The sequence below is a fragment of the Oreochromis aureus genome, linkage group 14 (genome assembly GCF_013358895.1).
Source record: "Oreochromis aureus strain Israel breed Guangdong linkage group 14, ZZ_aureus, whole genome shotgun sequence".
Lineage (NCBI taxonomy): Eukaryota > Metazoa > Chordata > Actinopteri > Cichliformes > Cichlidae > Oreochromis > Oreochromis aureus.
Window position 1 is genome coordinate 28,748,221 of NC_052955.1, and position 19,338 is coordinate 28,767,558.

The following is a 19,338-nucleotide window of genomic DNA, read 5'->3' on the forward strand; positions in this document are numbered from 1 at the left end:
GAGAAGATTCATGGATCTAGTAAAGGAGGGCACACAGAGGGATAGTAGTGATACGATGAGATGGAGGCATGATTCTCTGTGGCGACCCCTAAAGGCAGCAATAAAATTATGTCACAATAAAATTACACAAGTAAGGCTTGCAGTACCCCAATATAATCCACTAGATGTTGCTAATGTTTAGTAGTAGAAGTGTATTAAATAGCATGGAGCTGGATGTACTATGGCAAAAGTGAAGACTACTATGCAGTTAACAATGACCTGCCACCTTAAGCTCTGCAGGTGATAAATTAACACTGTGATAACAAGAGATTAATGTCCAAGACAAAATCTTGCACATTTGTACCAGTCAAAGTTCACTTTATGCAATCAACTGCACATGGAGACGTGATCCACACCCTGGGAATACTTCGCCATCACATTTCAACTCATTTCATGCTGCTCGAACACCATCGTCCCTCAGTTGATGTGCTGTTTTTAGGGCTACTATTTACAAAATGTCAAAAAATTTGAAAAACATCCTGGAGGAATGGAAAGGTCTGGAAGAAGAGTATCAGCAACTTCAGGTAAGAAACTGCCCATAATCAGTTTAGAGTCTCGGGACAGCCTTGCACTGTATACTGAATATATGATGTTCTTTTACAGATCCACAGAAAGCTGAAAAAGTTGAAACACTCCTTCTAATTGATATATTTCCTGTGTTATTGTTATAACCTTGTTCTTAATGTCCTGCAGGAGACACACAGAATGTATTTAAAGAAACTGGATGAACTTTCCAAACTGCAAAACAGCTGCTCTTCCTCTATCTCCCATCAGAGGAAAAGACTGAATGAGATATCCCAACTGGTGAAAAAGTAAGTGTCAATCACACCTAGAGATACACACGTACACAGATGTACAACAACGTAAATTATATCTTGCATTGCATCATAAGAAGTGTGGGGAGTTCTGCTCATTTCAGGTGTGTAAGCCTTGATTTGAGTCTTACAACTAATATAGAGAACTTTACACAACATGCCTCATTCACACAAAAAATTTTCCTACACCTAAGTGCTTTCTTTCTAACACTCACACTCAAATGAACAAGAGAAACTTGGGCTTTATACCTTGTCCCACATTCCCATAACCCTCCTCCAGTGTGTTGCTACAACACCAATGGCTGAGCAGCATTAACACTGGCTGCAAGTCTTTAATCCCTGCAGGGGTCCAGGTCACAGCCTATAATCCTAAACTGTTTTAATTGGCCATACAAATATTAAAAATCACATTTCCACAAAAACCAAACAAAAAAGAACCTCAGCAGAACATAACTGAAATACTGTCACAGGTCTAAATTTATGATTTGAACATTTTACAGTGTTGGCACACTCACCAGTTCACCACAAGTGTTCCTTATCCAGCTAAATTAGTTAAATATTAATTGTGGTGACACCACAAAGAAATTTAAAACACCTGTGTAAATTAAAATTTGTCCATTAACTGGACTTTTACAGTGAATTAGCCTATGGAAAAAATAGAGCCAGTCAGGTTACAAACATATAGTCACAGGCAGTACAGTGGAAAACATTCAGGGAGTGCATGCTCTGCCAAGAACATTGCCATGCAGTTCAATTTGGGTCCTTAATTTGCCTTTGCTCCAACTTTCCACCAGGTTTTATGAATTAGACTCAGTAGATTTGGCGTGGCCTCACTGGTGAAGAAATAAACAACAACAGTCATATCTTTGGTTTTAGAAGTGGCGGAGACAATACAATGATGCAAAGTTATCTTGTGCTCTTATGTCACTCCTCAGATCCAGCAAAGGACCATCAGAAGAAGATGCCAAGATTCTGGATGAAATGAAAGAGAAAATCAAGAACCGACCAAATGCTTTCTTTCAGATGGAGGCTTTTCTTCCCAAGAAAAACGGGTAACCAATAGCTTTTAAAATATAAGCTGATTTTCATTAAATAAAACACTTTTTTTTTAACCTAAAGAGAAACATCATGTGGTTGTTTGATATTACAGACTTTACCTCAGTCTGGTTCTTGGAAATGTGAATGTCACGCTTTTCAACAAGCAGTCAAAGTGAGTTTGACCATCAAACCCAAAGTGCCGAGTATAAATATTTGACTTATGCATTTTTCTCTGTTGAGTCACTCGTATAGCACCACTTTTATTTATCCAGCCACAGCTTTAATATTCAGATAAGCACTTTCATTGGCACAGCTGTCCTCAGCTGCTGGATTTCGACAATCTTTCACTCTTTCCGAACTTTTGCAGATTTGCTTACAAAGATGAATACGAGAAGTTCAAGCTGTACCTCACAGTCATTCTGCTGCTGTTCTCCTTCATTTCCTATTTCTTTGTGAGCTACAGGTAAAGCAAAATGTCATCATTAATAGCTGAATGCAAATGTGTGCGATACAAACTGACACTGTTTCTCTAAACGTAACACTTGGCTTTAGATTTTCCGACGTAATCCTCAATTTTCTGCTGGTGTGGTACTATTGTACCTTAACTATCAGGGAGAGCATCCTCATCACCAATGGCTCCAGGTCAGCACATCCAATCACGATCATCTTTTTCATAAATTGCTACGACCTATTTATTAAAGAACTTGTGCATTACAGAATCAAAGGTTGGTGGGTTTTTCATCACTACATATCAGCGGTTTTGTCTGGTGTAATGCTGACTTGGTGAGTAGAATAGGTTAAAAAAAAAACCCTGATGCTCTTTAAAAAACATTTCAACTCTAAATCTTTATTTACAAATGCCCTCCCTTTAATCCTCAAAGGCCAGAGGGAAACCTGTACCACATATTCAGGAACCAGTTCCTCGCCTACTCTCTGTATCAAAGTAAGGTCTTATTCCTTTCACACTTCCAGCTTTTCTTTTCTTTTCTTTTTCTTTTTAAAACCAAACAAAACCCTGATGATCACTGTTTGCTTCAGGCTTCGTTCAGTGTCTGCAGTGCTATTATCAGAGCGGATGTCTGTACAGACTGCGAGCCCTGGGAGAAAGACACAACATGGATCTGACTGTTGGTGAGACACAGTGTAGCAGGCAAATTTGACATTCATTAAATGAAATGTGACCACAGGCCTCACTGTAATCATATATGGAAGTAAAAACAGCCCTGCAAAAATATAAAACTGTTGTGTGCTTTCTGTATTTAGAGGGATTTCAGTCCTGGATGTGGAAAGGGCTGACGTTTCTTTTACCCTTCCTGTTTTTTGGTCATGTGAGTACAGTCTGTGTGACACTGACAAGCTTCTTCTTCTAGCTGCTTAGTTTGTATTAAAAAAAAGAAAAAAAGAATCATGCTTTGTCATGGTTTAGATCAGGGATGTCAAAGTCATTTTACACCATGGGCCACATACAGGCTACTTTGATGTTAAGTGGGCAGGACCATTCAAAAACATGAAAAATGTGTGTAAAATTACAGAAAAAGTTCTGCTGGTTCATTACCCAGACTGTTGTGTAATAATAATAAAAAAAAAATTATTATTTTTTACTGTTAACTCACTGTAAATCAAACAACAACAAAAAAGAAGCAAACAAAAAAGAGACATTTCTATAATAATGGAAAAACAGGTCATCTAATTGTTGGTCTGTTAGTTAATTATTTTTGGTGTAAGGTGGATGGCAAGGTGGGGGGTGTTTTTATCAATGGGAAAAACTGTAAAACTGACAAGTGAAACAGCTGTTAAAAAATCTATTCACTCCCTCACATTTTCTCAAGATGTCCAGTGGGCCTGTTTCGAGTCTATTCCGGGCCATTTCTGGTCCCCGCGCCTCATGTTTGACACTCCTGGTTTGGATGGAATAGACACTGATAAAAATGTTGATGTCATGTAAGACTTAATATTGACTGTATTTAGGCGGTTGGAGACAGTGTTTGGGTTTTTGCTGATCTCGATAACAACTCGATCTTTAACATTCCTCTGTGTCTGGTACTACAATCGCTACTTCTGAAACAAACCCTGAGGCTTCGTGTTTTGTCTCTCAGTTCTGGCAGCTCTTCAACGGGCTGTCTCTGTTCAGAATGGCTCAGCTCCCAGAGTGTAAAGAATGGCAGGTCAGTGGTCTCATACACACCAGGTTTTACAGTTTCTACGTGACATCCAGTCAACATTAGCACAGATTACATGCTTACACCAACACAGATCTATTGTGGTAACTGTGTCTTTAGGATACGAATCATCCTCTTCTGCTAACTCATGTTCTCTAATGTTCTGCTCTAATGTCATCCCAGGTTTCAGTGTGTGGGCTCTGCTTCCTTATTCTCTTCACGGGAAACTTCTTCACCACTGTCGCAGTTGTTCGTCAGAAGCTAAAGAGCAGGAATCAGAAGCCAAAGAGCCTGTGATGCAGGAAATGTAGCAACCAACATAAATGCTCATGTTATTAACACAGACTAGACTTATTACAAGTGCATTGCCTACAATATCCAGTGCATAAATTGTATTTTGTAAAATGACTAATCACTCGCAGTTAAATGTTCAGTTATGACCCACATCACTTACATGTTCAGAGACAAGCATCGCTCTCCAATAAAGTCATTATTTTACAGATTTTCTGCAAATTTGTTTGTAGCCCTTAATGTTATTTTCAGAACTTCAGCTATATTTTATGTTTACTGTTATAATGAGTAATGATTGTTATATTTTATTTCTCTATGTGTTAAACTAATGATTAGCAAACAATACAGCCTGGGCTAAAAAGAAAAAATCAGTGTTTTTTCCATTTCATGTTTTATTTTTAATGCTCATTCGGTGTCATCACACTTATTAATAAACAACAACATGGACTGAATTTCTACTTTAAACAAGGAGCTGGAAACATTACTCAGGGATTTTGGTCCATATTGAAATGATAGCATCACTCAGTTGCTTAAGTTTTGTCAGCTGCACATCCATGATGTTAATCTCCTGTTAAACCACATCCCAAAGGTGCTCTACTGGAATGAGATCTGGTGACTGCTGAGGACATTTGAGTACAATGAACTCATTGTCTTGTTCAAGAAACCAGTTTGAGATTATCTGAGCTTTGTGATGTGTGTCATAAATTAATGTCATATCGTGCTGGAAGCAGCCATCGGAAGCAGCCACTCTGTGGTTACAAAGGGATGGACATGATCGGCAAGCTGTGGTTTTTAAATGATGGTCAGTTGATGTTTAGTTGGTACTAAACTGGCCTAGAGTGTGCCAAGTAAATATCCCCCACACTATTACACCACCAACAGCCTGAATCATTGATCGAGGGCAGGAAGAAGAAAAAGCAAACTCCACACAGAAAGGACACTGGATTGGAACCTTGTGAGGCAAAAAGACCAGACAACATTTTTCCATTCTTCCAGTCTCCTGTTCTTAGCTGACAGGTGTGGCACCCAGTGTGGTCTTCTGCTTCTATAGCCTATTTGCGTCGAGGTGCAACGTGCCGTGTATCCAGAGATGCTCTTCTGCATTACCAACAAGAGGCAGTGGCTCTACTTGCGTTTAGAGGCAGCTGAGCCAGTGTACCTATCAAAGTACGTGTTTATGTGAGGTGACATTACAGAGTACAGACGTCAAGTCTACTTTGTCATGTTTTAGAACCTGAAAAAGCCTTCGGTTATTTGGATTAACGAGTCTTACAAAAAAACCTACAGTTCTGAATAGAAACAGATTAGTGTGTAGTTATTTATTTAATAAAAATTCACTCAGTGGACAAAGATAGAGTTAAGCCTCAGTGATTGGACACAGCACGAGTAAAATTTGCTTTACTACCAACAGGTTTTGGCTGGAATAATTAAACTGTGTAAAAAGGCCTGATTCTCTTTTTTTTGTTTGTTTTTTAAAATCTTGTTTACTTTAAAAGTGTACCATAGTGCACATGAACAAATACACTCTTTTCCAACCAGTGCAGGAGTTGTACTACTACTGCTATTCTTGTACTCGAGTACTCTTTAACTTTTTTATTGAGTTTTACTTTTCAATAAATTTAAAACTACCGTTGTCAGTGTAAATGCCCCTACTGAAAGTATCTGAACACGCAGGCAGAAAGCCTGACGGAGTGTCACGTGTCCTTGGCACTGTGAACATAAAGTTAAACTTGCGAGCTCACGTTTGATGAGAGCACCTCTCAGTCTCTCAGAGATATATGGAGTTTGTTCTGTTCGTTGTATTACATAACCCTGACCCTTCGCCTGCTGCACGTCGCCTTTTATTTACTGAGCCAGATTAGATGTGCACGGGCGAGTCTAAATTAAAAAAAGCCCCATACAATAAATAAAATTAAGTTCATTTTTTTGTTTGTTTTGTTTTTTTACATCAGACATTTTTAAGCTGAATCACGTCTTCAAAGAACTCAGACACTCAACTTCTCCAAAAATAACATGACGAGGCTAAACGCCGCCGGCCTTCACAGTCCAAACCCCACCCCCTGCCACCCCCCTCTTCCAGGACTGAGTTGGTTTGATCCTGCATGGCGTAAAGTTTCCTTCCGCGTCGAGCACGCCAAGAGTCTGTCGTAAATTCAGGAGAAGAAGAAGAGCGCCGTGCGAGAGGCTTGCACAAAGAGGAGAGAGGCAGTTACGGTAAGATGCTGAGAAAACTCGCCTTTTATTTGGTTTACCTCGACTAGCGCTCTGTGGCAGTCTGCGGAGACTCAAACCTAAGCGATATCGGACTCGTACCATCACCAGACACCTCTAAGAGAGAGCCAATATTCCGCTTTTTACGTCAGATATTAGCTCTAGACTACAGCCGACTCCAGTGTTACGCAAACTGAGGTCAACTTGTGTAATCCTTAAACCACGAACATTATAAGGTAAAATCTGATCACCTTTAAACTTGCAATTTATAAAACTATTGTGTGTCTGCGCTCACCGGTATTTTGTGTAATGTGTTTACAGTCAGCGTTGTCACGCTCCAGAACATAGTCAGAGCCCGGTTCCGCTGGTTACTATTTTATCGTTATTTATTAATTTGTGTAACGTGTAAAGTGGGATTAAGTCAGCTATAACGGAGCTAATTGACACTCATAACTAGTATAACCGGTGTGTAGCGTGATATTACGTGTGGTACTACACACACACACACTCGTGGGTCAATCTGGACTGTCCCACAGCTGATAACGCTTTCGTGACTGAAATGCATGTTTATTTTAGGTGAAACAGCTGGACCGTAGTGATGTCCCCATTGAACTGCTTCGCTTTTATCAGATTTCGGGTGTTGTTGGACATTTTTGCCCCAAATTAACAACTCACTTTATGTGGTTGTATTTTTAAACAAAAGTTTCTTACTATTTTTCAAAATATGCCACTTGTTAGTAGCAGCGTGTGGGTATCCGGTGGGATTTGTCTGTCACTGTGGGTCATTTAAGTCAGTGATCTTTTAGGGCACATGTGTTTGTCATGGGTGAGGAAAAATAAAAAGCGTTATTCATATAGTGTTACTCCAGGTTTTCTTTTATGGCTACATTACAGGTATCTCTGAAGCAGTCACATGCAGGTCACTAGAAAGTTACTGTGTAAAAAGGGCACCTATGATGATGCAACAACTGACCTGGCTCCTTGTGAGTTGTACATGTCTTCTTTCTGTCACAGGAAAACAAAACTAACATTAAATACCAAGATTAGGTCGTTATTCTTTTATAAAAGAATCAGCCCGGCAAATCTCCAATCTGGCCCACTAGTGTGAAGGAGGACACAAAATTTGGAGTTTCAGTTTTTAACTTTTATGTTTTCAGTCTAAAAACAGTAATTAAAATCCTTTTTTTTTTCTTCCTACTATCTGCTTTTCACAGTAGATCCACAGTTAAAAACTCTGAATTAGAAAAACCTTGTTTGATAATTAAAGCATTCTGAGAGATTAGCTACAGAACATTTTTCTGTTAATTTTATTTATGTATCGTGAATTGAGCCCAATAGAAAATAGAAAAACTGATATGTACTGTTGAACTTTTCCTATATTAAAAATATGAGGGATTAAACTTCTTTACACTGACAGAAAGGGGATTTTCACAGATCTGGCACATCTGAAGTCACTGTATGTGGCCCATGATGTAAAATGAGTTTGACATCCCTGGTTTTAAAAAAACCTTTTGGCTGGCTTTTTACCAGGTTGAAGGTTAACACATGATTTCAGGGTAAGGGCTTGGCACCGGTTTGTGTTGCTGAACTTGAGGGTAAGAGGTTGGGTCAGCATATGTGGCCCTTCCCCTTACACACTGAGTGGAGCGGGCAGCAGCCGCTTTTAGGGAGTAAAGGAAAAAACTTTTATGAGAACTGGTTCTCTCTCTTTTCTTTTTTTTTTTTTGTGAATTATCACAGTTTTCTCGTGTCATTAGCCAGAAGCAAATTGGCATTATGTAGTGATTTACACATTTACCTAAAAAGTGAAAGAGCTTAAGTTTAAGCTGGGGAGGAGACATAAATTTCATCTGGCTTGCATCAGAAAGGGAAGCTGGAGTAAAAGGAAAAAAAGTTGCCAACCATGCATACCTACCTGCTGTTGCAACACTTTGTCACTGAGGGTGCAGCTGAAAGTAGCTTTTTAGGTAACCGTGTTCTTTGTGACAAATCGACCTTTATGTAACTCACTGTGACGTTGAGAGAAGGTGTGGGTTTTGTTTTCAGGTTGAGTTCTCTGATCCTTCCAGGAAGTCACTTATGTTGTTGGAGGGGTGCCTCTGGGGCTTTTAGCTTGGATACTGCTTGTGGAGTTTGTTTTTCCTGTATGGTCGCAGTGACACTTGGCTTCTGATAACGCTATGTGTTTGAATAAAGGGTTTGAAAGAGTTTATTTAAAAATAAGACCTTTAGCTAGTTCTACTTAAACACTCAAAGATTTATATATTTTTATATCTTGCAAAACATATCTATATAGGTGGATTGTTTATATTTTTAAGTGTTTTTAAAGGGTGTGGCTCATTTTGAGCATTTTATCTTCATCAGTCTTTGATGAATTTATCTATTTAGTTGATCTTTTCATCTAACTGGAAGTTTCCTAACTTCACATGTACTTACCTGAGATTAAATTAGATGCAATCACACTGTAATACTTTAAAGATTTGTAAAATTTCCTTTTTAGGAATTGGTTGATAATGTTTTCTATTACGTTGGGTTGTCATGTGACTTTTATCACCGTGACTCCTGTACCCACTGTGATAGGGCTGAGCTACCTATGAAATAGTTTGCTTAATAAACCAGTGACTCGGCAGTAGAGCTGGGCGATATATCGAGCTTTTTAAAAATATCGATATATTTTTATACGAGATATAAGATGTGACAATATCCTTTATATCGATATAGTCTATGTTACGTTATAATTATAGTTGCGGAGCCGCAAGTTTGCCTCTCTTTCGTCCACTTTTGTCTCTATGCAACGTTACTCGACCTCGCCTCTCCTTCACTGAACACAACTCCCCCTCCTCCCCCATCGCTTCACCTGCAGGCAGCGACAAGATGGACACGGCAAATCTCCGTTAATGAGTTACTGCGCATCGCCCCGTGCGTGGGGCTGGACGGTGTCAACGTGTTAACGAGCTAACCACGCTAACGAGCTAGCCACGCTAACGCCATGCACGGCCTGAAATCCTTTCATCTTCTCAAAAGTTGACTGTGCCTTTTGTATGAATTCTGGTTGTGCTTGATGACCGCGAACCGATTTTATGTGATACACAGCGCTCAGCAATCTGTCAAAAAATGTTTTAGTTCGATTTTGGTAAGCTACGGAGCTGCACCGCTTGATGGATTGTCGGAGCATTACGGCTACCGAGGAGCCTCGCGGAGTGATACGTACTGTGCTTCAACGTAATATTACCGTATTGTGTGTGTATAAGGACCATAAATGGCACCTGTTCAGAGACATGGTTACGAAGCGGATTTCAAACTCCAGGCTGTCAGTCACGCAGTAGAAGTTGGGAACAGAGCAGCTGTGAAATCTGTCTTTGTTATTATGCTCAGCGTCTTTTAGTTTACATTTTGACTGCACAATTGTGAGCTCTTTGTTATGCACAAAACAACATAGTTTTCTTTTATTTATAGAGCATCATTATTTAATAAATGCTCATAATTTATTTTGAGTTAGTTTTTTTTTCATGTACATCTATGCTGTATGTTAATAAAAGTGCCTGTGTGACATCTGGGACACAGCTTTGACTAAGAACTCTCTTTTTGTTCTTATTTTATGGCTTTAAAAAAATATCGAGATATATATCTTATATCGCCATCCAGCTAAAAAATATCGAGATATGAATTTTGGGTCATATCGCCCAGCTCTACTCGGCAGTTTAGTTTAGTGTGCACGGTAGCACTGAGTGAATGTCTGCATGGCTAGTTGTTCATTAGCCATCTTAGAGGATCAAAGAAGCTTCGTGTCATTGTTTTCCGTCTGTGAACCAAACTGAAACCTGAGCGCTCAGAACATTAGGTCCTCTTGACCTCGGTATGAAAAGAGCCGGTGCCGTTGCTGCACGACAAGAAATTCCTCATGCACCGAAGGCTGTGGTTTACAATGCCACATTATCCCGAGCCAAATGCAAATCCTAGTTGTCTGCTATTGTGTGAACACAAGGTGTCATTGTGTGCTATAATGCATAGCAGGTTGCTTACATATCTTAGCAATGGTGTTGTCTGTGTGCATTAGCCTTTATAAGCTTTGTTTATTTGGAGTTTAACATGCAGCCTGTTTTAAAATGTGATTTTCACAGATTGATAGCGCCGTCCTCATGTCAGTGACATGTTCACTGTAAACCATGGGTCTGTAGCTAATAGGCTGTTTTAGATCTAAATCTGTTGTGTGTTGAACAGTAACTGAATGATGTCCATCCTCAAGAGTCACGACTTAACCCCCCAAATACATAAAAAATAAATTTATGACCAGAAAAAATTGTCAATTATTTGTTTTTGTATTGTTTTTTTTACTTTAGCTGTGTTCTGTCTTTCCTCACGCAGAGGACCCACATGCCAGACATGGACACCGAGACCACCCGCACTGAGCCCGCAGTGGATGAAGAGGCATCTCTCTTCAGCACCATGGACCTCTTGCTGTTCTCCGTCATTGTCGGCTTTGTAGTTTACTGGTTCATGTCCCGCAAGAAGCCTGAGCCCATTCCCGAATTCAAAAAGCTCGACACACCGTGAGTATCCATCAGCTTTCAGGTTCCATCTGGGACGTGAACACATGACATGAGGTTAACGAGTTGAAACTCTCGGGGTAATTTAGTAGATCTGCTCAATAGCTTATTTTTTTTATCTTCAGTCACAGTTTTAAATTGTTGCAGTGGTAATGGTGCCTTATTGTAAACTATCGTCACGTGTAGATGCACATTTAAACTGTACAGCTGGAGACTCGTGGGTCAAAGTTTGCTTTCAGAGCCAAGTTGCGTCATATGTAGGCGGATCCTCATCAAGAGCTGCTGCTGTTTCTAGCTGCAGTTGCATTTATGTATCCAGGGACTGGCTCTAATGGTGTTTGCTGAATGAGCTCATTAACGAGGAGATTTACTGGGACACACAGATGATTTGTGCTGGTGGATAAACCTTTGGTCTTTAAACTAATTATGTGTCTTGTGTGGCCAGACTTCAGCTTCTTATCACCTTAACCTGGCAAAAATGTGTTGGACTAAGTTGCATAAGTCATCTGTGTTGTATTTCATCTGTTTTTTGTTTTGTTTTTTTAATCTTTACCAAAAAACTTCTTGTTTTCTAGACATAATTCTAAACATGTAAGGATTGATGTGAATTTACAAATGCACAATGAAAGTGAAGATTAAACGTAGACTTCTTTTTTTAATTTGTTTTTTTTTTTAATACATCTTTTCAGGTATATTTTAATTGGGTATGATACTGACCCAGAAAGCTTGATTGGTTGTCAATCACAATCACAAGACCATTGCATTTTATTTAATTCTTTGATTGTATTCATCCTTGGCCAGTTTTTATTGATTATTTTAGGAAACTTATATTCTTAGATGTATTTATTTCTTACATTTTATTTTATGCTTAGGAAACCCTGTAGTATGTCGTGAGTTCAGCATATCTAGGTTATCTTTCCATTATCTGGAATCACTTACCCTAACACTGGCAGTCAGGCTAAACAGTCACACGAAGACACTTAACCAGCTCGCTACGTTAACCCAGGGTTACCTTTGCGCGTTCACATGACCGGGGTGGTGTTGCACCAAGTAATCACTTTTAAAGGGGTGTTTCACAGCTCGTGACTCCTTTTCCACAGAAAATGATCCCTATGACCGCCACCTGCTCCAGAGATGTTATTAGATGGTGATTAAAAATCTATAAAGAGCATAAAAAACTGCAACACTGTTGTAAAAAAGACAGGAGATGAATTGCTAGTGTACAGAGCATTCAAATAAACATTTTAATTCTGTTTAATGATTTTATGGCCGAGTGTGTTGTCTGTGCTGCTTTTTATTTCTAAGGTGACGGCTGCGTGTTAGATGTCTGAAACTTTAAACTGCATACATTTAAACATTGAAGCTTACTGTCCCATAGCCTGATCAAGGAGATGAGGAAATCACTTCAGTTTCTCATCAGATATTGGTGAAATTGATTTGATGCATATTTCTGTGACAATGTGTCACACAGTTTGCACTTCATTCTGTGGTTTTGGTGAGGTACAGCTTAACAAGCTGCAGATAGAAAACGTGTTCCCTCAGCAGAAAATCTCTATTGTGTTTAACCCTTTCATGCATAGTGCTCACTACAGTGGACAGCTATTCAAAGGCTGTTTTCTTGTATTTGTGTCAGTGTTGATGGTATACTTGCACATAAACACAACACACAGTGTATATTATTTATTCCTTTGTCAAATTCATAAGTCAAATCATATGTTGTCCACCTGTGGACATGTAAAAAAACTCTTTGAAAAGTACATGTTTAAAAAATGAAGTTCAAAAATATTTTTTCATGCCTAAAGATGAATAAAAATACTAAAGAAAAAAATCCTGATTGAGGTTGTTATAATCCATGCATGAAAGGGTTAACAGACACTGTAAATAAAAGAATCAGTGAAAACGTGGCACTTCCAGATGATTATAAACCAAAACTTAGGACATAACCTCCTCTGACAGTTTTAGTTTTATTCTCTTAATTGCAGACTCGCTGCTGTTTTTAAGGGCTTGGAAGTAAAGAATTCAAATGGGCTTAGTCTACATACACATTTGACATGTCAGCAAATACAGTTTGGATGTCCTGTTGTAGGATTGTATGCTTATAGGAAAATAAAATTATCAAATATTTGCTGCCAACAGAAAAAACACAAACCTTAGATGCAACTGAAAAACTTTACACATTCTCTTTGCAGGCTTCTGAGGGATCTTCTACGAATAGTGACTTGGTTTTCTAGAGAACTGCAGGTGGGATTTTCATACCTGTTGCTCTCTGATCTGCAACATAATCTACTCCAGAGCTGGTTGGCTCTATAGCGATATACTCTGTAAAGAAGGAAACCATCTTCCTAGTACAGGAAACCCAGGATCAAGTCTGAATAAGCCATTATCCCGGTTTTTAATTCAATCGTCTGATGTTTCCTCCCACATGATCATTTCCAGCCACTTCCTCACATACTTTAACCCTGATATCAGGCCTGTGCTCGGTATCTGCACATATCCACAGCCATGGTATTGGTATTTGAGTTTTAAAAAATGTAGTTAGTCAAATTGTTTTTTATTAATATGAAAGAAATAGGTCAAAGTTGTATAGTCATTTTTAAGAGTAAAATATATATTTTTTATTTCTTTTTTTAAAATCACAGTCTAAAAGCTCAAAGTATTTTGCCACAGTCTGAGTATAGCAGATCATAAACCCGTTACAGTTACAAAAAAAAAAAAATTCAAAAAGAATTACTTTGCCCTCAGCTGCTCATCATAGCTGTTTTTAGTACTGAACATTTCCTATAGTTTAACATGAATAAGCGTAATGGGGAGTGTTCTGTTTCAGCCTTCTTTATGAATGAAAAGTGTTTTCTCCTCAGACGAGGCCTCAGGATGTTCTGTCTCCAAGCAGAGACTATGACATCCTTAGAGTAGAGCGGCTGAGGACTCTCTAGTAAATGTTTCACTACTTGTGACCTTTATTTTCTCTCACCCTCTCCTTTCACACAGTTTCTGTCCTCCCATAAACTCGCCCGGTCTTTCTGTCTGGCTCCTCTTCCTCTCTTCTGAGCCCTCCCTCCCCACTCTGTTCACTCCAGGTGCAAGCCTCTGCAGATCACAAGTGGGCGTTCCTCTCAAGTTACATCCAGTTGAGTTAGAGTCACAGTTCCATCCGACCACATCCAGCTGTTGGGGAGGGCTCATTCAGTTTCTGTAGAGACTACTTACCCCCCCCCTCCAATGGAGGCTTGGACTTGACTTGCACTGGCCACATTTTTGTCCACTTCCAGGCATAAGCTTTATTTTTCTTTATTTTATTTTTTGGTTAAGGGGGAAAACTTAAAAAAATGAAGCAAAAGGAAATTCTGACCATTTGTGTTAAGGCAGGAATTTGGTTGGAAAGGAGGTAGTGACCCCTGGAGAACATGTTTTTGTTGAGGGCGGGCCTAAAGAAAAGGGAGTTTGGGGGCAGCACACCCTCAAAGCTGGTCTCCCCTCCCCTTAAAGGGGCAGTGATAGCCTAACTGCTATGAAGGGGGCGTAGTTTTGTGTGTCTTTCCTGTGCTTTTGTTTTTGGCCCTGAACTCGTTTTGAAAGTTCCCTGGAGAGCGAACTAGGCAGGCGTGCCAAGTTCCCTTTTGTGAGCCCTCTCCAAAGGTGGAAAGTTGAGGCTGAAGACAAGCAATCCTTTCTTTGTCCACAGTTAATTTTTTTTCTTTCTTTTAAATCTTCCCCACCGCTGCTTTTTACCCTCCCCTCGTCGTGGGTGCGTGTTTGTGTGTGGGTGCGCTCTGAGCTTGCTCCACCATTGGAGAAGGGCCATGTCACAAACGAAATCCTTTTATGATAAATGAGGTTGCCATGGAAATGACATCCCCCCCCCCTTCCTCTCTCCTCCAGTTAGGTGGGGGCAGGGGATACTTCAGGGGAAAAACATACCATTCATTGCCCCCCCCTCCTCCTTCTCTTTTCTCCTTTAGTGGTCCACTGAAGAGTTGCTCTGATAAGCAGCCAAATTCTCAGATTGGACTTTTTTGCTCCTAACACCTCTCAGGCTGGAGAGGAAAAGGGGCGGGGATGAGCAGGAAGGCATTTTCAGCCCGAGATCGCTTCAGTGTGTTTGTGTGTGAGTCAAACGTGTGGGTCTGCAGCTCGGCTGGATTTTATGGGAAAGTCAGTTTCCCACCATTGTGTTCTCAGCGGTTGCCAGACACTCTCAGGGCTTGTAGGCTGCTGCGCTCGTGCATGTGTGTGTCTGTGGAGTTGTGTAGAGCTGCTGGTTTCACAGAGCAGTACAGGAAGAAGCAGAGTTCAGATTGTGTTTGAAGCGTCTAAGGGGAAGTCGGGCCGCTCTACAAACCTGTAAATATCTCTCTGACTTTTTGGGCTGGTGTTACTTTTCCATCTCGCACCTCTGGACCGTCCTGCCCTTTTGTTTTTTTTCTTCCGAGCGTGGCGGCTCCCGGTGTTGCCTAGCCAGCGGTGCTAGTGGCAGTGGTGAGCTACAGGGCTGCATGCCATGGGCTGCGTCTTCTCCCTGCCAGAGGACAGGAGAGATGCTGCTGAGAGGTCAGTGACATGTTTGATTTACTGCTTCAAAGCATGATGCAGTGTGTTTTTAATGCTGCTTACATGAACGGTGATGTAACATTTTCTTGTAACATTTGCCACTGGCTGCCTGCTGATTAGGCTGATAGCACAGACCACATTTGCAAGTAATTTGTAAGCACTGAGTAGTAGCTTGTTTTCAGTAAAACCTCTGCACACAAAGCTTAGCTGTTTGTTTCAAGACGTTAAACGAGTGCTATAAGAAGCTATACGTTGTTTCTGGAGGTTATGTAAGACGGAGATAATATCTATTTGACTGCAAGTCCAATTTGATTATTGGCTGCTCTGTTTCTTTTCTTGTTTTCCCTTTACCACACGGGTCACTTGCACATTTACAGTCTTGTTTGCTTTAGTTCTTTATATCAACTTTGCATACGGCTCGGTTTCCATGTTACTGGCACATTTAAATAGAAAGGAATGGAAATGCATGTCATTCATTGGTTGTGGCATCATAAGATCAAGATCAAGGGATAACTTCCTGGATTGGATCTTTATCTTAATTTCTTTTTGTGCAACTAATTACTGAGCAGCAGGTTGGAGGTTTGTTTTATCACAAGAAGCCAGACTTCCTTGCATTTTATTTTGTTGTGGTCCCAGGCGATAGTTGTCCAGGTTTTTCAAGTGTTTTTTGGGGGGGTGTTTTGGTCATTTTCAATCCATCGTCTATTTCTGACCATTTTCAGAGGAATGTTTTTTGTTTGCAAGCAACTTAACACTGAATAAGGGATGAGCCAGTGTTGTCTACACATGGTAGACATCTTCACAAAGAACCAGTTTTGTTCCCATTTCTTTAGTTGAATCTGCACAAAATGCCAATAACAGTTTGACAGATTCTCAAAGAGCTAAAAATTGGCACATCTGCTCTGCATTAAAAATCTGAGAGTACTGGATAAGTGGAAAACGAAAGACATGTCTAAACAAAACCCCAGCATCTCTTATGTCCTTTAGAAACGGGAACAAATCCAGCAAAGACCTGACACAGGACCTGAGAGATGTTCACTGAAGCCTCACCAGAAGAGGTGTGAAAATCAGTGGCAGGTCTTTGGATCACGGCATTGTCATTGTGTAAGGAGGAGGTTGAAAGTGATGCAGTGAGTGTCTATGGCCATCCTTAAAATACGGCTAAGGCTCTGTCGGGGTTTGAGGCTACACCTCAGCTGGCTAGCAAATCCACCACACCTGTTGGTGATTGATCCTGATCATCACATTTTATCTGAACATCATTATTTGTATTTTAGGCTGCAAGGATGGGGAGATTGATTCATAGTCACAGCCTTTGCTGCGTGTGTTTATCTGATGTATTGTAATGTAACCGGGCGCTGCATTGACTTTGAACTCGCGTAACCTTGCTGTTTTGTAATTTCACACAGAAATCCTTCCTTTTGGCCGGTGGTTCAGAGCTGATAACACGTCAAACAGATCCTGCTGAAGCTGTCAGGAAGGGTTTCGCTTCAGTGCAAAGGCTTGTTTTGAATTTTGATCAGCAATTTGGTTCAGAGGAAAAACTGAATGAACCTGCTTTTTTTTTTTTTTTCCTCTCCTTTAATATATAATTACACGTTCAACATTAATCCCACACATACTGCAGGGGTTAGGTTCACTGAGGTTGTACTGTTTTTTTTGCCCTTTGTTGGGAGTACAGTGTACTTTGGAAACCCGTCTTACATCATAGAGTTTGCATCAAATCAAATCAATATGTTGCTGCTCAGCGTTAATGGCTTTGCTGGAGGTCTTGTCCTCCTGAATCATGGAAATCTAACAGTGTGTTCATCTTGCTTTAGTATTTATGCTCGTAGTCATGTGTGGCCTGCGTATTCCTTTATCAGTGCAGATGTCCACTCAGGGCTTTGATGCTGAATGAAGCTGTGCTGCCTTTCATTTTGCTGCGTGCTGCTGTTTTTTAAATGTTTCAGTCCATTAGTGACTGACTTGGTAAATATGAACCCAGAGTTTAAATCATCTGATGTAACACATTATATATTGAGCAGTGTGTAATGAATGCATCTGTGGGTCTATAGACGATTGGTGTGAGCAATGCTTGTGTAATAGCCTTCTCACTGATGTAAGGATTGCATCAACTGAGATTAGTCAAGACTTGCTAAACATTTCTTTTTAAACTGTGTCAGCTTACAGTAAATGCATCACTAAGCTAAAAAAATGTGTGCTTAAGTAAAACAAAAAATCCCCATCTTTAAAAATACTCAGTATGAAACAGAAATGAGAAGCCTTTAAGTAATCGAGTGAAGTGACGCTGCACTGAGTCTCATACCCACTTAACTCTCCTCAAAGTATTTAAGTGGTGCTGCTAAACTGCATTGTTAGGTGTTTTACCAACACCTCCACTACCCCAGTATCCACCTGTAGGCTCCAACTGAATAATCGTTCCCTGGTTTCCGTATGTAATATTTGCTCTGAGTGATGAGCTCAGTCTAGATGCGTGTCGCGTCTCCCTGAGCCTAGTTCTCCCAGACGTTTTTTGTTAAAGGGGGTATTTTCCTTCACACGGTTGCCAAATCTCAAAGGGGGTCATGTGATTGTTGGGGTTTTCTGTTTTCTTTGCATTATTGTAGAGTCTTACAATAGAAAGCACTTTGAGGCACCTGTTGTTGTTGTTGTTGTTGTTGTTGTTGTTGTTGTTATTAAATATGCTATATAAATACTATTACATTCAAACTCTAAATTCAAATTCTGTTGCTGTAATAAGTCATTTTAATACATTATGTTTAACTCATTTGTGATCATAAACCAATTCTCCTTAGCATGTGGGATCCTGTATTTTCAGTTTTTTGTTTTTTCTTCTCCGCCTGTTTTTGTGTTGCGTTGATGGTATTTTTGACTCAGGACAGGCAGCATAGTTACAGTTTTCGTGTGTTTGTGTATCTTGTTGGAACAATCCTCTTCCGAGAGTCATCCTTTCAACGTGCAAACCTACATTCATCAGCCACTTTGTTAGGTACAGCTGTTCAGCTGCTCTTCTGTTTCTTGAACATAACAGTGAGTTCACTTGTTCGCAAATGGCCTCCACTGTTATTAGATCTCAGTCCAATACAATCACCTTTTGGGATGTGGTGGAACGGGAGATTCACATCGTGGATGTGGAGATGAGAAATCTGCAGCAACTGTTTGATGCCTTCATGTTAATATGGACAAATCTCTGAGGAATGTTTCCAGCATGTTGTTTAAACCATGTCATTAAGAATTAAGGCTGCTCTGAAGTCAAAAACAGGTCTAGCCTAGCTACTGGCAAGGTGTACCTAACAAAGCGGCCACTAAGTGTATAAATGTCCTGTCTCCAGCAGATTTTGCACTCATGTCCCAAACATCCAAAGCTTCTGGCTGCTACACAAATCTTTGCACCCACCTATTAGATGTATGAGGTCATGCTCGTGACTGTTGATTCAGTTCAGGTTTAGAGTGCGTGTGCAGCTGATGATTTAACTAAGGCTTAAAAAAAACAAAAAGTACTTTGACCTCTCCAGTTGTCAGCCATTTGGAGGACAGAAAACTTGCTGTAATTCCTCCATCAGCTTCTTTGCAATGGTTGTTACTGCTAAATGGTTTTCAACCATAGTGTCTTTGTAAAAGGATGGTCGTCTCTGCTTATTTATAATTGGAATATTTCATTATCTCTTCCAGGACACCCACCACAAG

At 40.0% G+C, this 19,338-nt stretch overlaps 2 protein-coding genes across 4 annotated transcripts in view; both read left to right on the forward strand.

Moving 5' to 3' along the window:
• Positions 1–437: 437 nt before the first annotated feature.
• LOC116313831 (ion channel TACAN-like) lies at positions 438–4,587 on the forward strand. The gene is made up of 12 exons (XM_039598259.1): positions 438–563; positions 733–851; positions 1,790–1,906; positions 2,005–2,064; positions 2,260–2,355; positions 2,445–2,534; positions 2,610–2,675; positions 2,774–2,835; positions 2,931–3,023; positions 3,156–3,220; positions 3,989–4,057; positions 4,235–4,587. Exons 1-12 carry the CDS (start codon positions 495–497, stop codon positions 4,346–4,348), a joined length of 1,020 nt encoding a protein of 339 aa, XP_039454193.1. The 5' UTR covers positions 438–494; the 3' UTR covers positions 4,349–4,587.
• A 1,831-nt stretch (positions 4,588–6,418) lies between these two features.
• The window catches only part of porb (P450 (cytochrome) oxidoreductase b), a 24,546-nt gene continuing 11,626 nt past the window's right edge, over positions 6,419–19,338 (forward strand). The window contains exons 1-3 of one of the 3 annotated variants that reach the window (XM_031731624.2): positions 6,419–6,556; positions 10,919–11,103; positions 19,324–19,338. The exon at positions 19,324–19,338 is cut by the window's right edge and continues 34 nt beyond it. In XM_031731624.2, coding sequence (XP_031587484.1) covers positions 10,928–11,103; positions 19,324–19,338 — 191 coding nt within the window. In that variant the 5' untranslated portion in view covers positions 6,419–6,556; positions 10,919–10,927. Of the gene's footprint in view, positions 6,557–6,585; positions 6,790–10,918; positions 11,104–15,073; positions 15,649–19,323 lie in introns of those variants that run through there. The other 2 variants (XM_031731625.2, XM_039622741.1) reach the window with 2 other exon arrangements.

Excerpts from the sequence above, each read along its gene's own strand:
- LOC116313831 (XM_039598259.1), top strand. The coding sequence starts at position 495 with ATGTCAAAAAATTTGAAAAACATCCTGGAGGAATGGAAAGGTCTGGAA. Across the intron at positions 1,907-2,004 it reads TTTCTTCCCAAGAAAAACGG|ACTTTACCTCAGTCTGGTTC; the intron begins GTAACCAATAGC and ends TTGATATTACAG. Across the intron at positions 2,535-2,609 it reads CTCATCACCAATGGCTCCAG|AATCAAAGGTTGGTGGGTTT; the intron begins GTCAGCACATCC and ends TGTGCATTACAG.